A 23,734-nucleotide genomic window follows, 5' to 3' on the forward strand; every position below is an offset into this window, starting at 1 on the left:
GGTCAAAGTCTTTGCTCAGGATCAGACAGTTCAGAGTAGTTCGCGATTAAGTATTTGTCAAGAGTTCGAAGCGAAGTTGGTCGGAAGAAAAGTTATTTAAAAGAGTAGAGAATGACAAGCCCTCGGATTAGTGAAAGATTTCAAACACTTTCACTGCAGTTGGACGGAACGAACGACCGGATTTGAACAGTACCTTAATAGAAGAAGAATGATGTACCTGAGGCAGACGTTCCTGGCAGATCCTGCAGGCTCACGGTTCCTGAAGTGACTGTCGGACTGACACGAAGGAGGAAGACTGGAGGGTCCTGCGTTGCCCAGGGAAGAAACCAGCAGCAGAGCAAAGCGACAAATAAAAGGTTTGTTCCTTAAAACCTAAACAGGGTCCGAGCCTCCTGGCTATCCGGTTCACTGTAGCTGTGCACAGCGAATTCGACCAGGAGAGGGAGGCCTTGCTTGGTGTTTGGCATAATGATTGGTCCCACAAGCTCAAGGGAAGAAGATTCCTTGCAGATCTTCTCTGTTGAAGTTTGGAGATTCAGAACTGCAGCAGGGCTTCACCGGGAGGTTCAGTCGTGGTAGTGGTCCTCTTCTTTCAGCTTCTCTTCGGTTCTCTCGATCCAGTGGCGACTCTGTAGTCCAATCCCAGAGACCTGCTTTTTATGCAGTTTTTCCCCCATTCACACAGCCTGGCCAATCAAACAGGAGTGTGACTTGGGTTTCCAAGGTAACCCTTGGCAGGGGTCCTAAAACCCCTCCCTCACATCCTACCCACCCAGACATTCAGGCGCCTAAGGAGGTCTTCTGTGCAGAAGCATGCCAAAGGACAGCGAACAAAGGAGCCAAACCTGGTTTGGCTCACAGTGTAAAACACGAGAAAGACATTTACAAAAAGAAATGGTGAGTTAACCCAGCCGGAACCAAATAAAAGTAAATGCGGTCCAGCGGATTTATGTTCGAGGCTACCAAGATAGCCTAAAACAGTACCAAGGCTATTTTCATAGACCGCGGTGGGAAAAAAAGGGTAGTTACCACTGCCACCAGCCAAATCTTAAAGAAAGGGGAATGAAATAATGTTCCATGAGAGACAGACAAAAAGGGATAACTAGTAACCCTTTCCAGTACTCTATGGAAGATAGTTTGTACTGGGTCTGTCAATTTAAAAAGACTAATAAAGTCAATGGCAACTTTACATGCTCTGGGAGAAAATGGTCAGTCCCAGAAAATTGACTTTAACATGGGAGTCTGAAAAAAGACAACCCTGTGTCACTGCACTAAAGGTGCTGTGTGACACAAAGTAAAAAGATGATGCCTATGGAGTAGGTGAGACTCCATAGTCTATGAACACACACAAATGTACAACACATAGCCAAAAACACATGTAAGAGTGGGAAAAAGGCTCAGACTCTTACCAGGTGACAAAATAAATCCTAGAAATCCAGCAAAGCTGCTGAGGGACTCAGTAGGTAAGGGAAATTAGCCATTCTGGAGAATTCTCCCTAACATCTCCAATCAGACATTTCCACCCACCGTGGGATTGTACATCGGAGCCAGAGAGAAAAGCCCACTAGAACAAACCGCAATGGTTTATTAACCCTGGCTCAACAACCACAACCAAAGGACCCCCAAAAAAATAACAAAACCTCATTGGAGCCAGAAAGGAAAGAGCAATAATCAAACCAAACCACAAAGGTCTTTCAACCGAGGTCTCGACTATCCACACCCTCACCAAATATAAGCAACAACTAACCACAAACAGCAAAGACTAAACCCCAAGGACCAGAAAACAGAAAAACGGACAATCAAGTATTGGCTTTCCAACTCACCTTCCCCTCTCTCCTGCTGTGCCAATGGTTTTGGCATTTAAAATGCGCCAAACCAAAAAATGAGTACAATTTCTTTTATGTTTATTTATTGGTATGGGAAACAATTCCCTCGGCTGCTGAACACCAGGGATGTCATTTCACCAAAATGCCAGGGTTAGCAAAAATGACATCACATGACCTTTGACCCCGAGCGACACGGGAAGTGGTGGCACACAGCCTTTCACCCCTTGACAGAACAGGAAGTGGCATTACATAGCATTGTTCCTCAGTACACTAGGAAAAACATGGTTACGCTATCACTGTAATATGACATACCTTTCATACAAGAATGGATTACCCTTTGTAGCGTTAATATAAGTGTTTATAGGCCCATATTACCAAATTATTGTAAATGTTAGAAGATGTCCAACACAACAACCTGGACTGTTGTACACCACTTGGACTAAACTATAAACATACAGAGCATCTCAGGCCTGAATCTCAAAGCGCATACATCCAGTGCCTGCTAACTGCCTGGCCACAGACTGGGGGGGAGTGCTGGAGGATGTGTTGCAGGTCACATTAATGGCAGGGTTTCTTATTTTAAAATGTAAGCAGCAGCTCCACGCCATCACTCCTAGAAAAGCCTGCTGGGCCAACAGAGCTAGGATACGCCTCACTCATGACGCCAAATGAGGCTGGGACATGTCTGGGGATGCTTGCTGTGACCTAGCAGTTCGAGCTGGACTGCCCCTTTTGGGGTGGGACCATGCATGATTTGCATATGGTCTTTCACCTTCTGTAGTGGATTGACAGGCTGAAAAACGATGGTCTTGCGGGTTGCCCAGAGCTTTGCCAGTGGTTATAAATGATTTGAAACCTTCCAGTCATCACCTTTCTGTTTTGCTTATTCGTTAAGTAACATACAGTTTCTTTTGTTAGATAGGAAACAGAGGGCAAGGATGTGTTGCGGGCCACAGTAATTGCAGGTTTCTTTTATTTTAAAATGTAAACAACAGCAGCAGCAGCTCCATGACTTCACCCCTGGAAAAGGCCCATTTTATTATTTTCTTTGGCCCTTTATATCTTGCTTAATGCCAGCCTTCTCCAGTTTCTAACCACTGGAACAGTAACTGAACCCATGTTGCACTGCATCTTCTTGTTCCCAAAGCAAGTGCTTTGCCCCTGAGCTATCCTTCCAAATATATATATATAGTTTGCTTGAGGAGCAAACAGGTGGTTTATTTCAAAGGCGGAGGGCAACATCATGTAAATTAATTTTTCTCCCGCAGATTCCTCATCTGATAGATACCCTCATCCAGCTCTGCTGCTCGGAAACCTTTTGACAGGGAGTTTAGGATATCTCCACTAGATCGCCTCTGCAAACTCTTTATTCTGCCCTCCTCTCTGAAGTCTCCTCAAAATGCTCCCAGTCTAATAGCAGGGAATGTTTGGGCTTGGGGCACAAGGTGCCCTTGTGGTGCTACATGTATGATTCGTGCCACCCGACACTGTCCAAGCATGATTTAAAATGTATGAGGTTGCCCTTATATCACCTTATACTACTTTGCAGCGCAGCTCAGGGTATTAGCCAAATGGCTGAAGCAGAACTCAGCGTGGCAATGGATTCTTATTTAACAGGCAGTAGTTGTGACGTGAATATGCATTGAAATCATCTACGAGAGCTTGCTCATTGTCGGTAAACCCCATCACTAATTGCATCCTATCTGTTTGGGACTAAGCGATTCAGCGGCATGGGCTGATATCATTACCATGCCTGTTTACTCCAATATGCCAAAATCTAGACTTCACACTAAGCCTAACTAAGGCATTTCCCACATGGAGGCAAGGCCGATGCACACAAGGGAGGGTTATGTTTCAAAACGTTCAAAACATAAGAGGAAATGTGGGTTGCAGGAGGAGAAAGACAGGTTTGAGTATATACAAATTAGGCATCAGGAACTACATGAAATAAATTAGGGATGGGGTTAATAGGCAACTGTCAGAACTGTCAGAATTTGAAAAGAGGGTAGCTAATTCAGATGCAGGAAAGGAAAATATATAAACTACTCCAAGTAAAGAGGACGACTGGCGGGTGGTTTAGAGGCACACTAATAGTGTCTAGTTGTCAGAGGTTTAATATACAATTTTGTGCCTCTTGCACTGTAAATCCGTAAGCTTAAATGCAATCGACAAACATAAACCAGACGCCTGCTGGACAGAATTTGGAGAGAAAGGTAGTTCTAATCATATGCTTTGTGGATATCCAAAATTATGGGGGGTTTGTCTGGAGAAAATGATTGGGGGAATTTGAACCACCCCCGTGCCAGATGATCCTCTCCAACTGATGCTTGGGACACCTGATTAAAAGTAGGGAGACAGGTATGTCGGCCGTACTTTGTTCTCCTATTGGCAGCAAGATGATGGTGTATCTTTTGGCAATGGGGTAAAAGAGAACCCCGGAAAGGGTCATGTGGCAAACAAGGAAGTTGAAAAACGATCCAGTGGAAAAATCTATCCCAAGTAATCCTACAAGCTAAAATTACATTTTACAGGACATGGGGCCCATTCCCGCGATATGCATCTGCTGACTGTTTAACCTTAGCATGTCCTCAACGGGTTTGGGCATTAGGTTTCACCAACTGAACACAAGACAGATGTATTAAGGTAGAAAGAAGATGAGTATGGTGACGCTAGAACGTTAGAGAATGTTATTTCTAGTAACACGGATTCTACTTGACACATTTTCACAAGTAGCTCTTCTAGTACTGTTTAGTGTTATGCTGTGGGAGTAGGTTTATTACCTTTGGGTATTAAAGGGAATTGTTTGGGTTTGCTGTTAAGATTGTTAAATAAGTGACTACTGAAATGTGAAACAATGTAATGTATCTTCCTGTTTTCTGTCTTTGATTCATAATGATATGTTCTGATTATTAATACAAATTGTAAATAAAATCGTTTTGGAAAACAGAACAAAAATGTATCGGGTCCTAGACTGGTGGCTTGACAGTTCAAAGATAAGTAATGTGCAGAGTGTGCATTGTGTCCGTTAGGACCAATTTTACCCAGAAGGTATGTAACTTGTTCTTTGAAATTAGACAAATTACAAACACTTGGATGTACTTGATAATTAAATTAGCAGTTTCAAGTTAATTGCATATCTTCAAAACATGTGTGGTTTAAAAAATTGTTTACTACCTATAAAAGGTTTACCTACAAACTTTGATAATGCCAATGGTATGGTACATCACACTGCAAATGTAACCTTAACTTGCACTATTAATGCACCCTATGTGAGCTACCTAATATTTGCAAGTGTGTTGCAAAGTAGCGGTGTAGGCAGTTGAGGTTCAATTGTGGTGAGATGGGTTTTATTTGTTTTACGGAATTAGTTTAGGTAGATCTCTCTCTCTTCTGCAGGTGCCTCCCTCTGGAATAGGCTCCCTGCCTCTCTCTCTCTCGCTCCCCTGCTGTCCTGCCTGTCGCTGCACCGAATGGTTGCTGGGTACCTTCAGAGTCTCACTGGGTACCAGGCTCCTCCATGATCAGTCACCCCTGCACTGCCTCAGGGCCTACCATGCACTAATGGCTGTAACTGTAACTTCTACAGTCCCCTGCCTCCTTGCACTTACCCAGAGCCGCGCTGCCCTGGCTGCACTTACTCAGAGCAATGCTGCCCTGATTGCACTTCTCCCTCTCTTCTGCCCCTGCACTTTTTGCTGTCGCACTTGCACAATCTGAATGACACAAGGCCTTGTAAGATCGTTTGTCTTGTCCTCCCTCTGTCTTGTTGTGCTTAGAAACACTTGGGTACAGGTGCGTTAATAAGGACATATCATATTTCCTTCCAGGCACTCCGCACGTAATATATGAGCATAGTGTGTATTTTCTCTGCGTATCTATATTACGTGCACGGATTGTGTCTCCTGTGTGTGTTGCATTTGTTTATGTGTATACGATCCATGCTTACATGTGTGTGTTTTTGTGGTGTGTGTGTGTATTCTGATTTAACATTTGTTTGTGGCGTGCACTAGTATTTGCTAAAAATCTCAAAAATCAGAGTAAACAGCATCTTGAAGTCATGTTTTTTAGTGTTTGCAAAACCCATGCAAACAAACACCTATTTTTCAACATTGTTTTCTGAATGAAGTTGTCCTTGAAATGTCATTGAATTTGGCATGATTATTCGGGTTTGGTCAGATGGGTTGCTTGCCAAATATAGTGAACTCCATGAATGAGGTCAAATGTTACAGAGGTAAACAATTTCCCATTTTCCTATGTAAACTGTCATGTAATCTTGACTATAGAGTTGCTAGCTCAGAACTATAATTATAACTTCACCAGAAGAGGCACAGGCTATTTCACATGGGTTATTAAAGGGAACTAATGTTCTATGTATAATTGTCCATTTAACACCCCTTTTGTCTCCTTTCTCCCTTGTCTGTTTATAATTATGCATGTCCAGGTGCACAGGGACTTTCGCCTCTGGCTCACCAGCTTACCTAGTAACCTGTTTCCAGTATCTATCCTTCAAAACAGCTCTAAAATGACCCTTGAGCCCCCGCGAGGAGTGAAGGCCAATCTACAGAAGACATACTTGAGCCTTAGCGATGACTTTATAAACTCCTGTACGAAGGTAAGCTTCATGGGTCCCAACTGTCCACTTTCTGGTGGAGAAGGACTTTCATCTCTGACATTTTCAGAAAGTACGTCTCAATCTCTCTATGTAGGTGGGTTCACCATTTGGAGCAAACATGTCAGTGGGTGAGTGAAAACAAACCAACTTCTTAATGGAAGGCCACTGTAGTGGCTTATGCAACTTTTTTGATATCACACTGGCTTGTTGCAACCTAGTGCTCTACTCTAACTGACAGTTTATTTGCTGTCAAGGGCAAGTTTGACCAGATAAGGATTTTGGGATTATGTTGCTTCTTCTTTGAATGTCTGTTTGCCGAATTGTAATTTGTTTCTTTGTTGAGCTTTACCTTGTTAACTCTCGTTGTCTGCTTTCACCATGCCTTTAGGTAAAATATGTTATGAATTACTTTAAGAGAACTTTCTTGCTGAATATTCCATCTTTTTCCCATCTCCATTGTTATCCATCTGCCTGACAAATGAATAGTTGTGGGATACATTATTTGCATCTGGAGAAGGGCGCTCAGCCAATCAGGTGGCTGGAATAGCGGGCGAGAATACACTGTGTACTGCTTGCTCTTTCCAGCCACACAAGGGCTTTCCCCGGGTGGCGCCATCTTGATTGTGGGGAGGCGACAGGAATTATCTCCCTGTTGCCTCCCAGATGCCCTTCCCCCGACCAAGGAAAAGGGACTAATTACTGTTTCCCATGGTGGTGGTCATCTTGGTTCTTTTTCGGGCGATTTGGCTTGCGAAATATGGGCAGAGCCCATCTTCCGAAAAAGAAAATTGAACTATTTGCACCCCGGGCAAATCCTAGGGTGCAAATAGCTATCACCCCTTTGTTGGGGGTGCTTACCTGATTGGTAATTGTATTTCAATGGATTGCTTTTCTCCTGCAGATTCCTCATCTGATAGATATTCCTTCCAGCTTCGATGCTTTGGATATTTATCGTCCGGGGGCGTAGTAGACCTTGACCCGGCCATCGACCCTTGATCCATCTTTCTCAGCGTCTGGTCGTCGGCTCTGGATGTGATGTCAGGCGTCGTACAAGTACCACGTCACTACACCCCAACATCAGTTCCTTTTTTCCACGTGCTAACACGCTGCTTGGGAACACATAGCTTCGACTATTTTGATGTTTTCATCATAACACTTTGTATTTTTTCACTAATTCCTTGGCGCAAGATGTTGGTTGCACAGGTGTCCGGTTTCAAACGGTGTTCCGATTGTGGCACCAAGATGTCCCTCACCGACCCACACGAGTTCTCTGGTCCCTCGGCACGGGTCACGGGACTGACGGGTGTCCAGCGTGCGCCAAAATGCAACTGAAATCCCTTTGCAGCCGAGCTGCTAAACTCGTGCTGGACGACTGCCCTCAAAATCTCCGGCCCAGTCGATGGTTCGGTCTTCGGAGGCCGAAACTGAGGGGCATATACCCGAGAAACACCAGCAGAAGAAGAAAAGGTCCCACTTGAGTAGCCACTCTTCCTCGTCCCGAAAATATTAAAGGCACCACCGCCATCGTCGGGATTCTGAGTTGTTGACGGAACAAGGTAAGCCATCGGCTGGGCCTATCACCCGCCAGGAGTGGGAGGATTTAAAATCCTCGATGCTTGCAATGTTCAAGCAGCATGCTGCAGTCGGCGCGGCCTCCACCCCCACGTAGCATGCCCCAGAGCCAAGAGTGGCGCTCGGTGTACCCGATCCCTCTAGTGCCCCGGTACTGACTATGTCTGCGCTGATAAATCTTAAAGAAATGCAGTGGAAGCCGGATTACCCCTGTGCGTCCAAGGATGTCAATGCTACGGCGTCTCGATCTCAGTTGACACCGACATCCACCATGCCAGCGCCGAATGACAAACCCTCAACTTCAACGGTTCTCTAGAAAGTCTTTACACCACAGCCACGGTCCGAATTTTTTGAGACCATGATGGGTATCTTCGCTGATCACAACGCTGATGACCAAGATGTCAACCCACTGTTCTTGGGTGCAGGAGGGGTTGGCTATTTTGACGACCAGAACAAGCTGCTACAACTAGTTCAAGGTATCAAAGACGCCAGTGGTCTAGACACTTAGCCTAACCTTGAGTTTCAGCAGTCCCAGCCCTATTTTCACAATATATCTAAATGCAGGTTATTGACACACTGGGACTACACCCATCAGTGCCGCCTGCGCAAGGTTATGACCTTACCGATATCCTAGAGGAAGGTCTTCCCACTGAACGTAACATGCCTCTGAACCCAGCCATTGCTGATGACAGCTCTATAGCATAACCCATGATCTATTGTTCCCGTCAGCTCCACCATTTCCAGGAAGTAAAGGCCATCTAGAGGAGACCCCTCATATCTCTCCACTCACCCATCCCCAGAGGGGCTTGTTATGCAGGCTGCTACAGTCTCTTCTAGACTTGCATCTTCTACATCCACTCTGCCCCCAGACAGAGAAGCAAAAAAAGTAGATGCCTTGGCAAAGAAGGCATTCGTCTCAGGTAGCATGGCCTTAGAAGTTGGATCAATAAAGGTATATTGCTAATGAGAGATGTCTGGTGTGAGGAGGGAATGTTATCTTTTGAGATTTTGAAAAGGAAATATGCATTGAATAACCTTGAGCTGAGGAGATATAATTTGTTAAAGAATTTGATTGAAGAGTGGTTATTGATAATTGATGAACCTTTGTCGGGGAGAACAGAGTGGTTTAATTTCCTCTCAGCTGTCCCTCGTGTCAAGTTATTTAAAACTCTTCCCGATAGAAGAAAATGTTACATCTTCATGGGATGGTTTACAGGTGGCGTGGTCTGAAGAATTAGGTGTGGAGATCATGATGAAAGATTGGGAATGTTTATGGAAGGTTCTGGTTAGGATGAAAATTGATTTGAATCTGCGTTATATTCAACAGCGGATCTTGGGTCGTCTCTTTTGGACCCCAGATAAGATGTACAGATCGGGGTTACAAACCGATGATGTATGTTGGAGTTGCTCTAAGGAGAAAGGTACTATGCTTCATATGTTGTGGGATTGTGTAAGGGTTAAGAGTCTCTGGAGTGATGTTTTGGATAGGGTCGACTTGGTTTGGAATATAGTTTTCCCAAGAACGCCATTGGCTGTACTTTTGAAATCTTCGATTGGTACACGTCATCTGAGTTTTGTGACACTATGTTGGGCTAATAAAGTCCTTTTGGTGGCGACACGGCAAATTCTGCGCCTTTGGAAGACGAGGAAAAAACCATGTGTTGAGGAATGCATAGTACAGGTACAGTTGCTTTCACGTTTTGAAAAGGTCAAATTTGATGCTTTAGATAGGAAAGAACTTTATGAACAATGGGGTGGATTTAATGAGTTTTATACATGAATGTTGTCATAACAGGTTTTCTTTTGCTTTAAATCGGTATTGGAGTGGATAATTTAAAGGAGGGTTTAAGTGTTTGTCTTGTTTTGTGTTTTGTGTATTTGTATATAATGGGGGTCATTCCGAGTCGGGCGGTAGGGGATACCGGGCACCGGTAAGGAGACTGGTGCCGGTAATCCCCTACCTCCTGATTCCGAGGTCCCCTAACGGGAACCGTAAGGGATGTGTGGTCGGACCACACATCCCTTACGGGTCCCGTTAAGTCACCAGGGCGCAAATAACGGGCTGGCGCAAATAACGGGCTTGCCATTCGCGAGCCCGTTATTTGCGCCCTCCGCATTCCCATTGAGCCCTATTGGGGCTCAATGGGAATGGGGAATGGTGAGTTCAGTGGGGACTTACCGGTCCCTCCAGGGTCGGAATGGGCCGGTAAGTCCCCATTGAACCAAACCGGAGTCGGTACCGGTAAGGGAGGCAGCCATGGAGCTAATTGCTCCATGGCTACCACCATACTCGGAATAACCCCAATGTTTTGCCTAAGTTGATTTTTCGTCATTTCACAGTAAAATGGTTTGGATATTGTTGATTGCAAGTTGATAATTCCTGAATTGTTTCTGTTTTTGATTTTGCTAATTTATTGATATTTTGATATTTGTTTTCACTGATGATCTCTGTGTTGATAAGTTGTTAGTGTTTAAAAAATTTTAATAAAGTATTTTTAAAAAAAATTAAAAATAAACTTGCTGCCAAATCCTTTGACCTACCTGCACAACCGGCCAAATCTGCATTTAGCTTCGCCTCTACGGCACGAGGCTACAGGAGATATGCTCCTTATGGCAGAATAGCGCAGCTCCCACCGGCCAGGCAAGGGCAGAAGTGTTTCTCAGTCTCCGGAAGGGGCAGAGGGGCTCTAGAGGTCAACAGGTAGCGTCAATGGCAGGGGCGACCGAGCCTCCAAATCCACTTTGATTTCCCTTCTCACAGCGCACCGGTTGGATGGAGCACTTGCTGCAGTGGCAAGGAATTACTTCCGATGCCTGGGCTCTACAGCTCATTCAATGGGGTTATTGTCTGCAATTTCTAAGAAAATCGCCAGACAGACCGCCCCCACCACCAATCCAACCAGGACAGGAGCTCCAGGAAGAACTGAGAGCCCTGTTGCTAAAGGGTGCCGTGGAAGAGGTATCTCCCAAACAGAGAGGATTGGGTTGTATTGCCAGTATTTCCTGGTTCCCAAGAAAGGAGGAGGTCACCGTCCCATTCTGGACCTCAGGGCTTTGAACAAGTTCTTGAGGAAAGACAAATACAGGATGGTGACGTTGAGAGAGATTCTCCATGCTCTCAAACTTCGGGAGTGGCTGGTGTCCATAGACCTATAGGGCGCCTATTTCCATATGCCAATCCATCGAAAGCACAGGAAGTTCCTAAGGGTCACCATAGGAGATATGCACTATCAGTTCAAGGTGCTTCCCTTTGGTCTTACCTCTGCCCCAAGGGTCTTCACCAAGCTCATGGTGGTAGTTGAGGCTCACCTCAGGAGATCCGGAGTCCACGTATTCCCATATCTGGACTACTGGATGATCCGAGGGAAGTCTGTAGTGCAGTCCATCTACAGGATACCTGCTTGTTGCTGCACAGGCTGGGCTTCTCCCTAAACTTAAATAAGTCCCAGATGACACCAGTCCAACTGCTCTAGATCATCGGAGCAGTCCTAGATACCCGGGTGGGGATGGCCTTCCCTCCCGAGGAGAGAGTAGTCAGCTTGACACAGGTGATGGACTTATTCCGGAACAATGCCACTCTACCAGCGGCTTCCTTCCTCCGCCTTCTAGGCTTCATGTCTTCCTGCATCTTTCTAGTGCTAGAGGCCAGGTTGCGTATGAGATCCCTGCAATGGTTACTGCGGGATCAGTGGTCTCACTACCTCAGTACACTCTCGGATTTTCTCAGAGTGTCCGCGTCAGTGGTCAACAACCTGTCTTGTTGGGCAGACTGCAACAGTCTTTTGGCAGGGGAACCCTTCTGGCCTCCTTGGCCGCCGCCTGCGTAGTCACGCATGCGTCCTTGAAGGGTTGGGATGCTCACTGCGAGGATTTGCAGGTGAGCGGCCTCTGGTCAACGACGGAAGCAAGGTGGCACATCAACAGGCTGCAGTTACGAGCTATCAAGCTAGCCCTGAAAGCACCCGCCCCGTCTCTGCAGGAAAAGCAGGAAAAGCATGCCCTCATCCTGACGTCAACACGGTTTGGATGCACTACCTCAACAAGCAAGGTGGTGTGCACTCCCATCCCCTCTGCACGGAGGTGATGATGCTTTGGTTCTGGTTGCTGGAGATAAGGCTCTCTGTCTCGGCAGTTCATCTGGCGAGCACAGAGAACAACTTGGCGGATGCCCTGCGCAGGCAGACCATGGTCTCGCACGAGTGGGAAGTGTGCCAGGAAGTCCTAGAGGAGGACTTCACTCTCTTGGGTACCATGGTAGTAGATCTGTTCGCAGTCCAACATAAAATGCGAACTATTCTGCTCAAGGAAATTCCCAGCGAATGGTTCACTGGGGGACGTGTTTCTGGTGGATTGGACATTCCCTCTCCATTACGCATTCTCTTCTGATTCCCGTCATTCCATGGGTTCTCCGGAGGGTGAAGCGGTTTCGAGCGACCATGATCTTGATCGCCCCGGACTGGCCGAGAAGAACGTGGTACTCCGACCTCTTGGATCTGTCCACCTCACTGGTTGCTTCAGTGTCCAGAACTCCTAATCCAGTCGGAAGGCCGGATACTCCATCCGACCGGGAATCCCTCAACCTACATGCGTGGCTCTTGAAAGGATGAGATAAGATGACTGGCACCTCTCTGAGGAAGTACTCGAGGTGTTGCTGGCTGCACGCAGATCATCTACAAGATGTTTGTATGCGTGCAGATGGAGAAGATTTGAGGTGTGGTGCAGGGAACGTGATCGACCCCATCTCTTGCCCCACCACTACAGTGATGGAGTTTCTTCTGTCACTGGCCTCTGCAGGCCTACAGGTCACCACAGTCAAAGGATATTTGGCAGCCTTGTCTGTCTTCAAGAGATTCCCAGATCAAGGTTTGTTTTTTACGATCCCGGTAATGGCACAATTCCTGAAAGGCTTTGTAAATAAGTTTCCACCAACTCCCTTTGTTGTCCCAGATTGGGATCTTAATCTGGTTCTCACATTTCTGATGGTGGCTCCTTTTGAGCCTATGCACTCTTGTCCTTTACGGCTTCTCTCATTGAAAACAGGCGGGGGAGTGAGCTGCAGGCCTTATGCTGTAAGCCACCCTTCCTGCACTTTTTCCGCGAAGCTGGAAGGAATATCTATCAGATGAGGAATCTGCAGGAGAAGAATGCATAGAAAGAACATTACGGTAAGGTAATTTCTTCTCCTCCAGACTCGGGAGGGGGTGATTGCTATATTAATGCATTTCTTGACAGATTTTCTATAGCGAACTTCAGTGCTTAAAGCAATACAAAATGAAACTATAAGGTAACAACCAAGGCTGAAAATGGAGCAAAAAAAGAAATAATATTAAAATAATAAAGATACAGTGAAAATAAAAATAACTTCAAAAGAAGGCAGGTAGTGAATTGGTACAAACAGCAAACTAACATCATAGAGCAGGAAAGCTAACTTAAGAAATTTGTTTTACGGACATGCCGAAATGACATGAGATCTGCAAAAAAGATGGAGAGACATGAGAAGGGTATTCCAAAGGTGGAATGCTGCCGTAAGAGAAAGCCTAATTAGGCATTTTGGCATGTTTCTACTTGGAAATCTACAACCACAAAAGAGTGTTGAACTACGCATGATATAAAAACCCACTGACCGGCACTTGCTTGGCCAAACACTGTGGTTGCTTTACAGAAAGCAGCATTGAAGTAGTGCAGTAGAAATTAAATTGAATGACACAATGAAGAGATCAGTGTAACTGCAGCAAAACTGGAATAATGTGATTGTATTTCCAAAGTATTTAATGTAATGCCACTGTTTGTTGTTTTGGGGAGTGAGATGTATAAGGGTATTGGAGAAGGATATTTATTCAACCAGCTCTAACCCAGTTTCTTATTGTCGAATGAACACATGCATTTTGAGATGCTGATTCCTTACTATTTAAGATGTAGGCCTTACATGCCACTAATGGGAATTCCACACATTTCTCTTGCTTGTCATGCCTGGATGTCGGGACTAGCAATATTATTGTGGATGTCTGTGCCGGTTTAGCACCCATGGGAGTAAGGACCAACATGCATCATGGGATTGCTGCACCAATTATTTAGGGTTCATTGTGGGTGGTGCTTGTGGCCACACATGAGGTAAGACAGGAAAGGGGGATTTTAGTTCTTTACAGGCTATTATGTCCCTGACTTCCAGATTGTCCCTGTTCCATGTTGGCCAGTATTGTTGCCCTTCCTTGTCTTTACCTGTTGTAATCATTATGCACACCCATCTCTCAACATTATCCGGTGCATACTATGATTGCCAGTGTTCCTTTTCCCTACAGGAGATTATTTCAGGTCGGCATACTTTCTTTCTCAATGTGTATTCTTGAGCCTGTAGTATGGCTTTAGAAAATTGCTGTCCCATTGCTCAAAGTAAGAGGGAATGAGTGACTCCAGAGCGTCCATATCCCAACACGGAGGACTCTAAATCCTTCTAGGCTGGCAGCCTGACTAGTCCTAGAATTCCTAGTGGCTCCAAAATATGGTTGTCTCTATGACCTTTCCCCACTTTCTATTACTCCTGTCAGGTACCCATGGAAGGAGAGCCCTGTACCATCTACTCCTTTACAAATCTGCTGCGTGGCCTCATTCACCCTGTGTTTTTTACTTGCACCATTGATATGATATGATATGGTATTTGTAACGCGCCTATACACAAGTGTTTCAAGGCGCGACGAGGCAGGGAGGGGGGGAAACAAGGGGAAGACAGACAAACGATCCTACTAGGCCAGGTGTCATTCAGATCGCGCAAGTGCAGAGGTAAGGGGAAAAGGAGAAAGTGCAGGGGGAGGAGGTGGGGGGGAAAGTGCAGTACAAGGTAAGTAGCGTAATAAAATAATAAATAATAATAAAAGGGCCAGCTGGTGGCAAGTGCGAGGTAAGTGCAGAGCAAGTGCTGGGAAGGGGGCTGTAGGGATGCAGTGACAGTCCCACAGTGCAGGGGGAGCCAGGGAGGCAGTGCAAGTGGAGAGTGGCTGGGCCCTGGACCGAGGTCACAGAGTGGCCCAGATGCAGGTTTAGTGCAAACTTCAGTGGGGAGTTTAGCAGGTTTAGCAGGGGAGAGGGAGAGAGAAGGCAGAAGCGAAGAGGAAGGTTTTGAGGTGCTTCCGGAACCGGAGATGGTTCTCCTCAAGTTTCAGGGAGGCAGGAAGGCTGTTCCAGAGGGAGGCAGAGAGTTCTTGAAACATCCCCATGTTTGACAGCCTATTCCAGTGGCTGTGCATTCCCAGCAAAGCAATTCAGTGAACAAAATTTCCTACTCTTACTTTCCTCGTATGACAAAGTAAGGTTTCCATGCATGTATAGCAATACGGGCTCCACTAAACCAGCAAGGAAGGAAGAAAGATCCTGTCCTCGATGATTGGGACCAATTTATGAATGACAAATTTCAGGACATTCTCCCCAATATACAGTACCATAAAACACCTTCCTATCAAGCTCCTTCTGCAGATTGTAGATATATAGTGACTGGCTTGATCAATAGCTTTTTTCTAATGGCACTACCGCTTCTGCAGATAAGCTATCTTTGAAAAACTATCCCAGCATTATAGACCTGACAAATTACAAAGGAAATACCTGAGATGCACCAAGAAGAAATCTTAGCTAAAGATGTGCTATATTACAGATCTTCCAAACAATCATCTGAATCCAGAGAGCAATGCCTTTCAAACATTTGAAGAAATTATGAAGTTGCTGCCCTACAGATTTCCTAGATAGGAACTCCTCTAAGGGAAGCGGTTGTAGCTGCCTGGCCTCTTGTGGAATGTGTTGCGATCCTCTCCAGGGGAGACTTGTGCTCTTCCTCATAGAAAAATCTGATGCAGGTGGCGATCCAATTCAATATGGTTTGTTTATAGATTGGCACACTGTGGATGCTAGACTGAAAGCTCCTACTTGGTGATTTACTGGCTTCTGGACCTCCTAGGATTGAACGTGTGCAGCCACTTCTCTGCTTCAGAACAGTGCCGAGGGGAAAAGAAAGCTGGAAGTTGTATCATCTGGTTGATGGTAAACTTGCGTATGACTTTTGGTAAAAAGAAAGGTTTCACCGTAGTGTCTCGTTTTCATTGGTAAAGACAGTCTGTCAGCTGTCAAGGCCTTCACCTCACTCAGTGATGGCCACCAAAAGGGCCATCTAATGTCAAAATTCTGAAGTCATGGTTTTCCAAGATGGCCGCCAATAGGTGAGGACGTGTCTCACAGTCCTCCATCCTGGCCTACTGGAGCAGGCTTTGGCCTATAAAAAGAAGATACCCCAGTGCATGCAGCCAAGCCCCCCCGGTATGGGCTAACCCCTTCCCAATGCTAACAGTGGGAAAGAAATTCATTAATGGAGCTGTGACTCCTCCGGCCGCACGAGCAAAGAAGAGAGAGGAACCTGTTTTTCCCCGCAGAGTTGTCCCAGCAGGTCCACGCGGTCTGAGCTGACTAAGAGGGAGTGGGGACAAGAGCAGAGGACCAGTCGACAGAGTAGGCCCCCAGTGAAGAGTGTTCCAGAGATCCTGGGCGGGAGATTGGTGCTCCCCCTCCCACTGAGGCGCGGGAGTCAAATGCTGGCTCCGGTGTTTGGGAACAAGAGAAAAGGAGAGAACGGGCAAGGGGACTCCCCCCCCGAACTCCTCAGAGTGGAGCATTGAAGATCATTCCAGAGGCCTTGCCCCCCCGAAGGCTGTTAGGGGAAAGGATTGAAGGAGCTGCTCGGGATGCGACGGGCACCGGGCCGTGAGGCGAGGGAGAAGGATGTGGGGATTAAGAGCGTGCTCAGAGAGTCACGGCTCCACCAGGCACGGAAGTCAGCGAGGAGCCGCTGCGGGAGCAGGCAAGGAGACTTGCAGAGTACCAACCTGACCAACACCCCACTGCCCCCCAGGGAGGATCAAGTAAGTGGCGGCGGGAGTGTGGGTGATCGAGGAGTGCCAGCCCGAAGAATGCTCGAGTGAGGGGAGAGGCCCCCCTGCGTAGATAAGCCCACACAGCCGACTCTGTCTCAGGAGCGGCCGCGTTACAGGCTTAGAGGAAGAGGGAGCAGGTGACTAGAGTGAGCTGTTAGGTCAAAAAAATGTAATACATAAAGAGGTGCCACTCCAATATGCACCCTCCCCTGATTTGTAGCGTAGGAAGGTGTCAGTAATTGGCAGTGGGGGCGCAGGAGAGGCGCTAACAGCGAGCGGAGGAATAGGTCCCTGTTAGGCAGAATTGCATGCAGTACCCTCTGGGACCACCACGTACAATTAGGACTACAGGTGTAAGCAAAACCAACCTTTGGTATAAATCTGTACTACACAGTTTTTGGTAGCGAGCTGAGCAGCCAGGCTTATCTCAAGAGGGAATGTGAGCAGTAAAAGGTCACAGTGGTTCAAATAGACACTTGCTCTAGAGGTTTCTTGGTAAAACACTCATTAATTTATTACACAGTCATTTAGAAAACATTCACTAGAAGGAGGCAACTTAATATCATACACAAACACACTTCAGTACCAAACCAATACGTTTCTGAGTAAATTAGGCTCCCCTGAAATAGGAGCAAAATGGCATTTCAATCACTTTAAATAGGAGTACAAAGGCACACGTTAATAAAATAGCTCACAAGTACTTTGTTAGGCAGTGCGAATAGTTTTAGTTCACTAGAGGACTCGATTCAGTTCAATAGGCCTAGGCCAAAGTCAATGGGCTAGTGTCTTGGATAGGAAAGAGCAGTCTTGTAGTAAACGGTAAAGTCTTTGCCAAAGTTCTCAGAAGTAGTTTGTGTACGAAAAAGAATCATATGTTTGGTCACAAGCTGATTAGGCCTGCAAGTTGGGAAAGTTTCACAAACTTTTACTGCGAGAAGTAAGTTCTCTCAATCGGTTTGGCACAGTACCTGAATATGAAGAAAAGATGCAGCTGAAGATGTTGGTTCCTGGCAGTTACTGCAGATCTCACTGTTCCTGAGCCTCAGTTTTGGGGACAAGAGGAAGGACGTCAGGGGCTCCTGCACTGCATGGGGACGGGTCAAACAAGCTGGCAAAATGGAAGATCTTCGGTTTGAGTAGCTCTAGTCAAGCACACAAGCTGGTGTCCTTCCCCTGGTTAAACCTAAACAGCTCAGAGAATGGTATCCAGGTGGCTTACAAGTTGATTGGTCCCACCAACTCAAAGGAAGAAGTCGTCCTTGAAGGGGCTTCTCTGTCGAGATGAACTTGGCAATTCAGACCTGCAGCAGGGCTACACCGGCCAAACCAACGGTCCAGGAGTTGCAGCAGCCGTCCTCTTCCAGCTTGTCTTCGGTTCTTTCGTTCCAGTGGTTGACTCTGCCTTCCAAGCCAAGAGACTCGCCTTTTAAACAGTTTTCTCCCTTTCATTCCAGCCTAGCTGTCACTCACCCAGCAGGGTGGCTGTCCTTGCCAGACAGTCAGCCAGCCAATCACGCCAGAGTGCATTTGGCTCTCCTAGGAGGAGACTAAGCACAGGGAGTTTCGGGCACCTCCCTCACTTCCTGCCCACCCCAGACACTCAGGCGCCAGAGGCAGTCTTCAGTCCTGAAGCCTGCCAAAGGAGTAAGAACAAAGGGACCAAACCTGGTTTGGCGCGCACAGACACACTCTAGAAGGAGCTTTCCAAAAAGAAAAGGCGAAAAAAGAAGACCGGGACTCGTTTAAACAAAGGGGTTTAAGGCGCCATCTTGAAAAACATGGCTCCCGTGATTTTTAGCTACCGGTGTTTGCGGTCAGGAAAAATCATGGTAGTTTGTTGTAAAACCACTGCCACCAGCCATTTCGATAGGAAAGGGTAGCATTTGACTGCTACATGAGTTTCTAGACAAAGGGGATACTAGGTAACCCCTCCAGCACTCTATAGGAAGATAGTGTGTGCTGGGTCTAGGAATTTAAAAAGACCAGTAAAGTCAATTTAACCTTACATTCTCTGGGAAACAGTAGTTGATCCCAGAGAAGATATTTAAACCTTTTGGAAGTCTAGAAAGACATCCCTGTGTCACTGCACTGAGGGTGCTGTGTAACACACATGAAAAGATGATGCCTATGGATTTATCTAAAACTCCATAATCAAAGAACACAAGAGTAAAACACACATCAAAATACATGAAAGAGTGGGAAAAAAGGCTCACACACTTTCCAGGTAAAAAATATCAAGTCCTCAAAATCCAGCAAAGTTGCTGGGGGTCTCTAAGGGTAAGGGAATTAGCACATTTATGAGAATTCTCCCTAACAGTCACCAGGAAGTGACCCATTGCTGCAGGCTTGCCCGGCCCCACCCCCTCACAAACAGAGGGCTCCCTCAAACACACCCGGCATTCTGGGAGGACCTATGGGGGACCCCCCAACACCCAGAAGCAAGGACAGGACAGACCCTGATTAAGGGCTACAACTAGTGCCGGTCTCTCTGACCCAAGTAGTTAAGTCTTTCAGGGGCGCTAACATCAAAGATCACACTCATCAAAACTCTTGGAGAGGGAGCCAGCACAACGTAAGAAAGGTCTGCCACTACCAGGAGCATCTGAGGGGAGAGGAGGCGACTAGGGGGAATAGCTGTACAGATGCCAGGGTCCAAGGCAAAGGCCACCTCGTCCAAATCCAAGGGACTAACTGAGTGGCAAGTGGGCCAACTGGAGCGGTGTTGGAAGCAGCAGCTGCGGGAGGGCCAGGACTCAGCTACTGGGAAACAGGCTAAGAGAGGAGCCGAAGGTGAGACCATGCACGCCATGGCTTTCAATAAAGATGACCTACAAGAATGCGTCAGAGGTATGGAAGATAGGCTGATGAGCTCATTCCAGGACCAGATAACAAAAATGAAAGATTACCTACTCAGCTCACTACAGGATGGTAGGAAACAAGTTATCGACCTGGGTAATTGAGTGGATGTTTCTGAGAGGAGGCTGTCAGAAGTGGCAGAAGAGGTTAAACAGACCAGCAACCTCTTGGATTGAGGGTGAAGAGGGAAAAGGGGTGGGGGGAAACCAGGACTGCAGAACATCTTATAATAGCAGGGTCAGCTCAGCGCTGACTCTAAGGAAAGGCTTTTCCCATTATGGGAATAATGTCACTTAAAATCACTTATTGCAACATACAGGGATTAAACCCACCTACTAAGCTCAAAAAGGTAGAAGGGATGTTCAATCACTGCCAGGCAGACAGCCTCATGCTCCAAGAGACTCATATAAAGAAATCGGATAAGCCACTTCCCAGATTTCGACACTTTGCACTCATACACCAAGCAAACGCTCAGGGCAGAACGGCAGGAGTGTTAATAGGCCTTAAAAGCTGCCTCCAAGTGCAAATCTTAGCTACATTAGAGGACAAGGGGGGGAGATACTTATTCTTGCATGTGCAAATGGGGCAAAAGCGAATGACCTTGGGGACTATTTATGCACCCAATGCCAATCAGGTCACCTTCCTCCAGGAAACTATGATAAAATTAGAAATATTTGCAGAGGGGGAGATCATCTTAACAGGGGATTTCAATTTGGCTTGGGACCCCTCCAAAGATAGGAGCGCAAAGAGCGCGCAGGGGAGCAACCCCCCGCCGAAGCACTTACAGGAAACCTTCAATAACTTAGCCCACAAGGATGTGTGGCGTGAGGTGAAGGGGGCGGAGAGTGGATTTACGTGCTTCTCTCATGTGTATCAGACATTGTCCAGGATTGGCTATTTCTGGATCTCAGCATCTCTCCTGGGCAAAATAGAGGATATCGAAATAGGCATAACCCGCTGTCTGACCATGCACCTCTTACGGTAGCTATTCGCAGGTGGGAGCCCCCTAGTGGTCTGTGTGCCTGGTCTTTCCCAAGGGAAATCCTGGCAGGTGAATTTGTAATGGGCAAACTGAGGGACAGTATAGAGGAATTCTTTGAGCAGAATGAGTATGGGGAAACGTTGCAGGAAGGGGATCTGGGGGGCATTTAAAGTGGTGCTTCGGGGATAAATTATAACTATACAATCCCAGAAACGGAAATTGTGGGAGGCCATAGACGGGGACCTAGAGGTCCAGATAGAGACAACAACACAAACACTGGCACAATTAAGAACAGGGCCAACTATAAAAAATCTGAAGGAGCTCAGAGCGCAGATAGAGTTAACTAGTTCATGAAGGGTAGAAAGAGCATTACTACATACAAAGCAGAGTTATTACATACAGGCAAACAGGGTGCATAGACTCCTGGCCAGACAGCTGAGAAGAGCAGAGGCGAACCGTACCATCACGTCCCTGAAACAGCTAGATGGTACAGTCACAACAGAGACCGCCAAGATAATGAAGTCCTTGGAAACCTTCTATGGCTCCTTGTATCAGTCTGATAACCCTAGTCGAAATGAGGTAAAACAATACTTGGGACAAACTGACACTCGCAATATCTCCGCCACCGATAGTGAACAACTGGAAGAGGAACTCACGAGGGAGGAGGTGGAGGCGGTGATTAAGGGCCTCCCGAGAAATGAAACCCCAGGACCTGATGGGTTTTCGGCATGCTTTTACCAGAAGTTCTGAACCATTTTGAGTTTGAAACTGGCAAGTCTATTTAACTCCTTTATACAGAGAGGTGTGGTGACCCCATCTATGCCAAAGGCCAAAGTGATAGTGCTCCCTAAACCTAATAAAAATTCCAGGCACTGTGGCTCATATTGCTCCATTGTGCTTTTAAATAACGACGCTAAGATCTATACGGGAGTCCTGACGGCTAGACTGTCTTGCCTCTTGCCGGAACTGATAGGCATTGACCAGTCAGGGTTCATTCGGGGTGAACACACGTGGGACAACACAAGACGGGTGTCACACTTAATAGAAAAGGCGGAGCGTAGCGAGGTGCCAGCGGTCCTAATAGTACTTGACGCGGAAAAAGCGTTCGACTGTGTATGGCTATTCTTGTTTGGGGCACTAGAACAGATAGGAGTGGGCCCGAGGTTTCTACGGATGGTAAAAGCCATCTATAATAGTCCCGCTATGAGACTCTTTATTAATTTGCGATTATCCGAAAGAATACAAATTTCACATGGCACAAGACAGGGATGCCCGCTGTCCCTGCTTTTATACGCGCTATACCTAGAACCACTCACAAAGTCCATCAGGCATAATCCAGCGATACAGGGGATAAGTTTTGGGGGCGAGGAACACAAAATTGCAGCCTTTGCTGATGATATGTTGATGACTTTGATGCAACCAACTTCATCGCTACCAGCTTTACTATAGGAACTCTCAGTGGTAGAAAAAGTGGCAGGACTGAAAATCAATAGGGCAAAATCAGAACTGTTAAATTTAGGGCTTACACAGGACCGCCTGAGGGCACTACAGAGAAGCTCCCCATTTAAATTGGTGACTGACAGGATAGTCTACCTCCGGGTGAACCTAACTAACTCAATCCGGACTGTGCATAGATAGAGCCAACTGGGATACTGGTGAAGATTAAAGCTGATTTGAACAGATGGATCCCACTACGGATTTCCTGGTTTGGAAGAATGGCCTCAATAAAAATGGTCGTGCTCCCTAGAGTCCTGTACCACTTTCAGTCCCTCCAGGTTAAAATTCCCCCATCCTGTTTCAAAACCTTAAACAGAGTGATAACCCAATTTATATGGCAAAATAGCGCTCCAGGTTAGCGTTGGAGATCCTGATGGCACCAAATGTGAAAGGGGACTTTGATCTTTCGAACTTCGAAAGATGATATGCCGAGGCTCAACTAAGAGTACTACAGGAGTGACTCACTAATGATAGATCTAAACCATGGGCTCGAATGGATCAGGCATTAACGGGGACCCCCTGGGGGAGGTGCTGTGGCTGAACTGGCAGGACAGACCTAAGAACATAAGACTGAGCCACATTCTCTCAGTGGTTTATGACACGTGGGACAGAATACTTAGGCAGGGACGCTTATCTTCAAGTCTATCCCCCTTCACCCCGATGTTTGGAAACCCACAGTTTTCCCTGGGGCTGAGCGAAGGGTGATTTGCGAGGTGGAAGGCAGTGGGCTGCACAAAAGTGGGAGACATGTTCAAGGGGGGGAGCTCAGATCCTTTGTAGATTGCAAGGGAGTCCTGGGCCTGAGTGAAAAAGTTAGATTAGAATACTATCAACTAGCAGGTTTGAGGGACTTGACCCCGTTCGAGAAATGTGTAACTACACACACGGGGGACAAACGCCTTGTATCATCCTTATATGGGTTACTGCAAGGGGGGGTTCTTTCGAGCATGGCCCTACATGAAAAAATGGCAGAATACTATAGGGGAAGAAATACCTACACACCACTGGGACACACTCTGGGCACAAATCCCGAAATGAACAAAGTCCATCCAGACCAGGGAAGCATGGTATAAGATGATGGTGCAGTGGCACTACACCCCGGAGAGGCTGCATGCAATGTACCCAGGGGTTTCCCGAGAATGCTGGAGGGGCTGCTCGGGGAGGAGTGACTGGAGGAAATATGGTGGGGCTGTCCGGGGCTACAGGGCTTCTGGGAAGATATAAAAACCCAGATCCAAGAAATGGTCTAAGGCCCCCGGCATACTCCCTAAAAGAATGGTTATGCGGCCTCTTTAACCCAGAATTCCAGATTGCGTCAAAACCCCAGTGCAAAGCGTATATGATTCTTTTGATAGCGGCATAGGCAGTAATAGTGAGGAAATGGAAACCGAAGGGGCCCCCCACAAAGGTTGACTGGCTTCACAAAATATGGGGTATAATTGCGATGGAATGGATCACATAATGAATACAAGGGGACAGA

The 23,734-nt window shown here is 46.6% G+C and overlaps 1 protein-coding gene across 1 annotated transcript in view; it reads left to right on the forward strand.

Annotated features, from left to right (window-relative positions):
* Positions 1 to 23,734, forward strand: part of DNAH1 (dynein axonemal heavy chain 1) — a 3,604,831-nt gene that overhangs the window by 3,341,435 nt on the left and 239,662 nt on the right. Inside the window, exon 71 of the mRNA XM_069644003.1 lies at positions 6,268 to 6,438. Coding sequence (XP_069500104.1) covers positions 6,268 to 6,438 — 171 coding nt within the window. The remainder of the gene's footprint in view (positions 1 to 6,267; positions 6,439 to 23,734) is intronic.

This window comes from Ambystoma mexicanum, chromosome 2p (genome assembly GCF_040938575.1).
Source record: "Ambystoma mexicanum isolate Mex_15411 chromosome 2p, UKY_AmexF1_1, whole genome shotgun sequence".
NCBI classification, from domain to species: Eukaryota; Metazoa; Chordata; class Amphibia; order Caudata; family Ambystomatidae; genus Ambystoma; species Ambystoma mexicanum.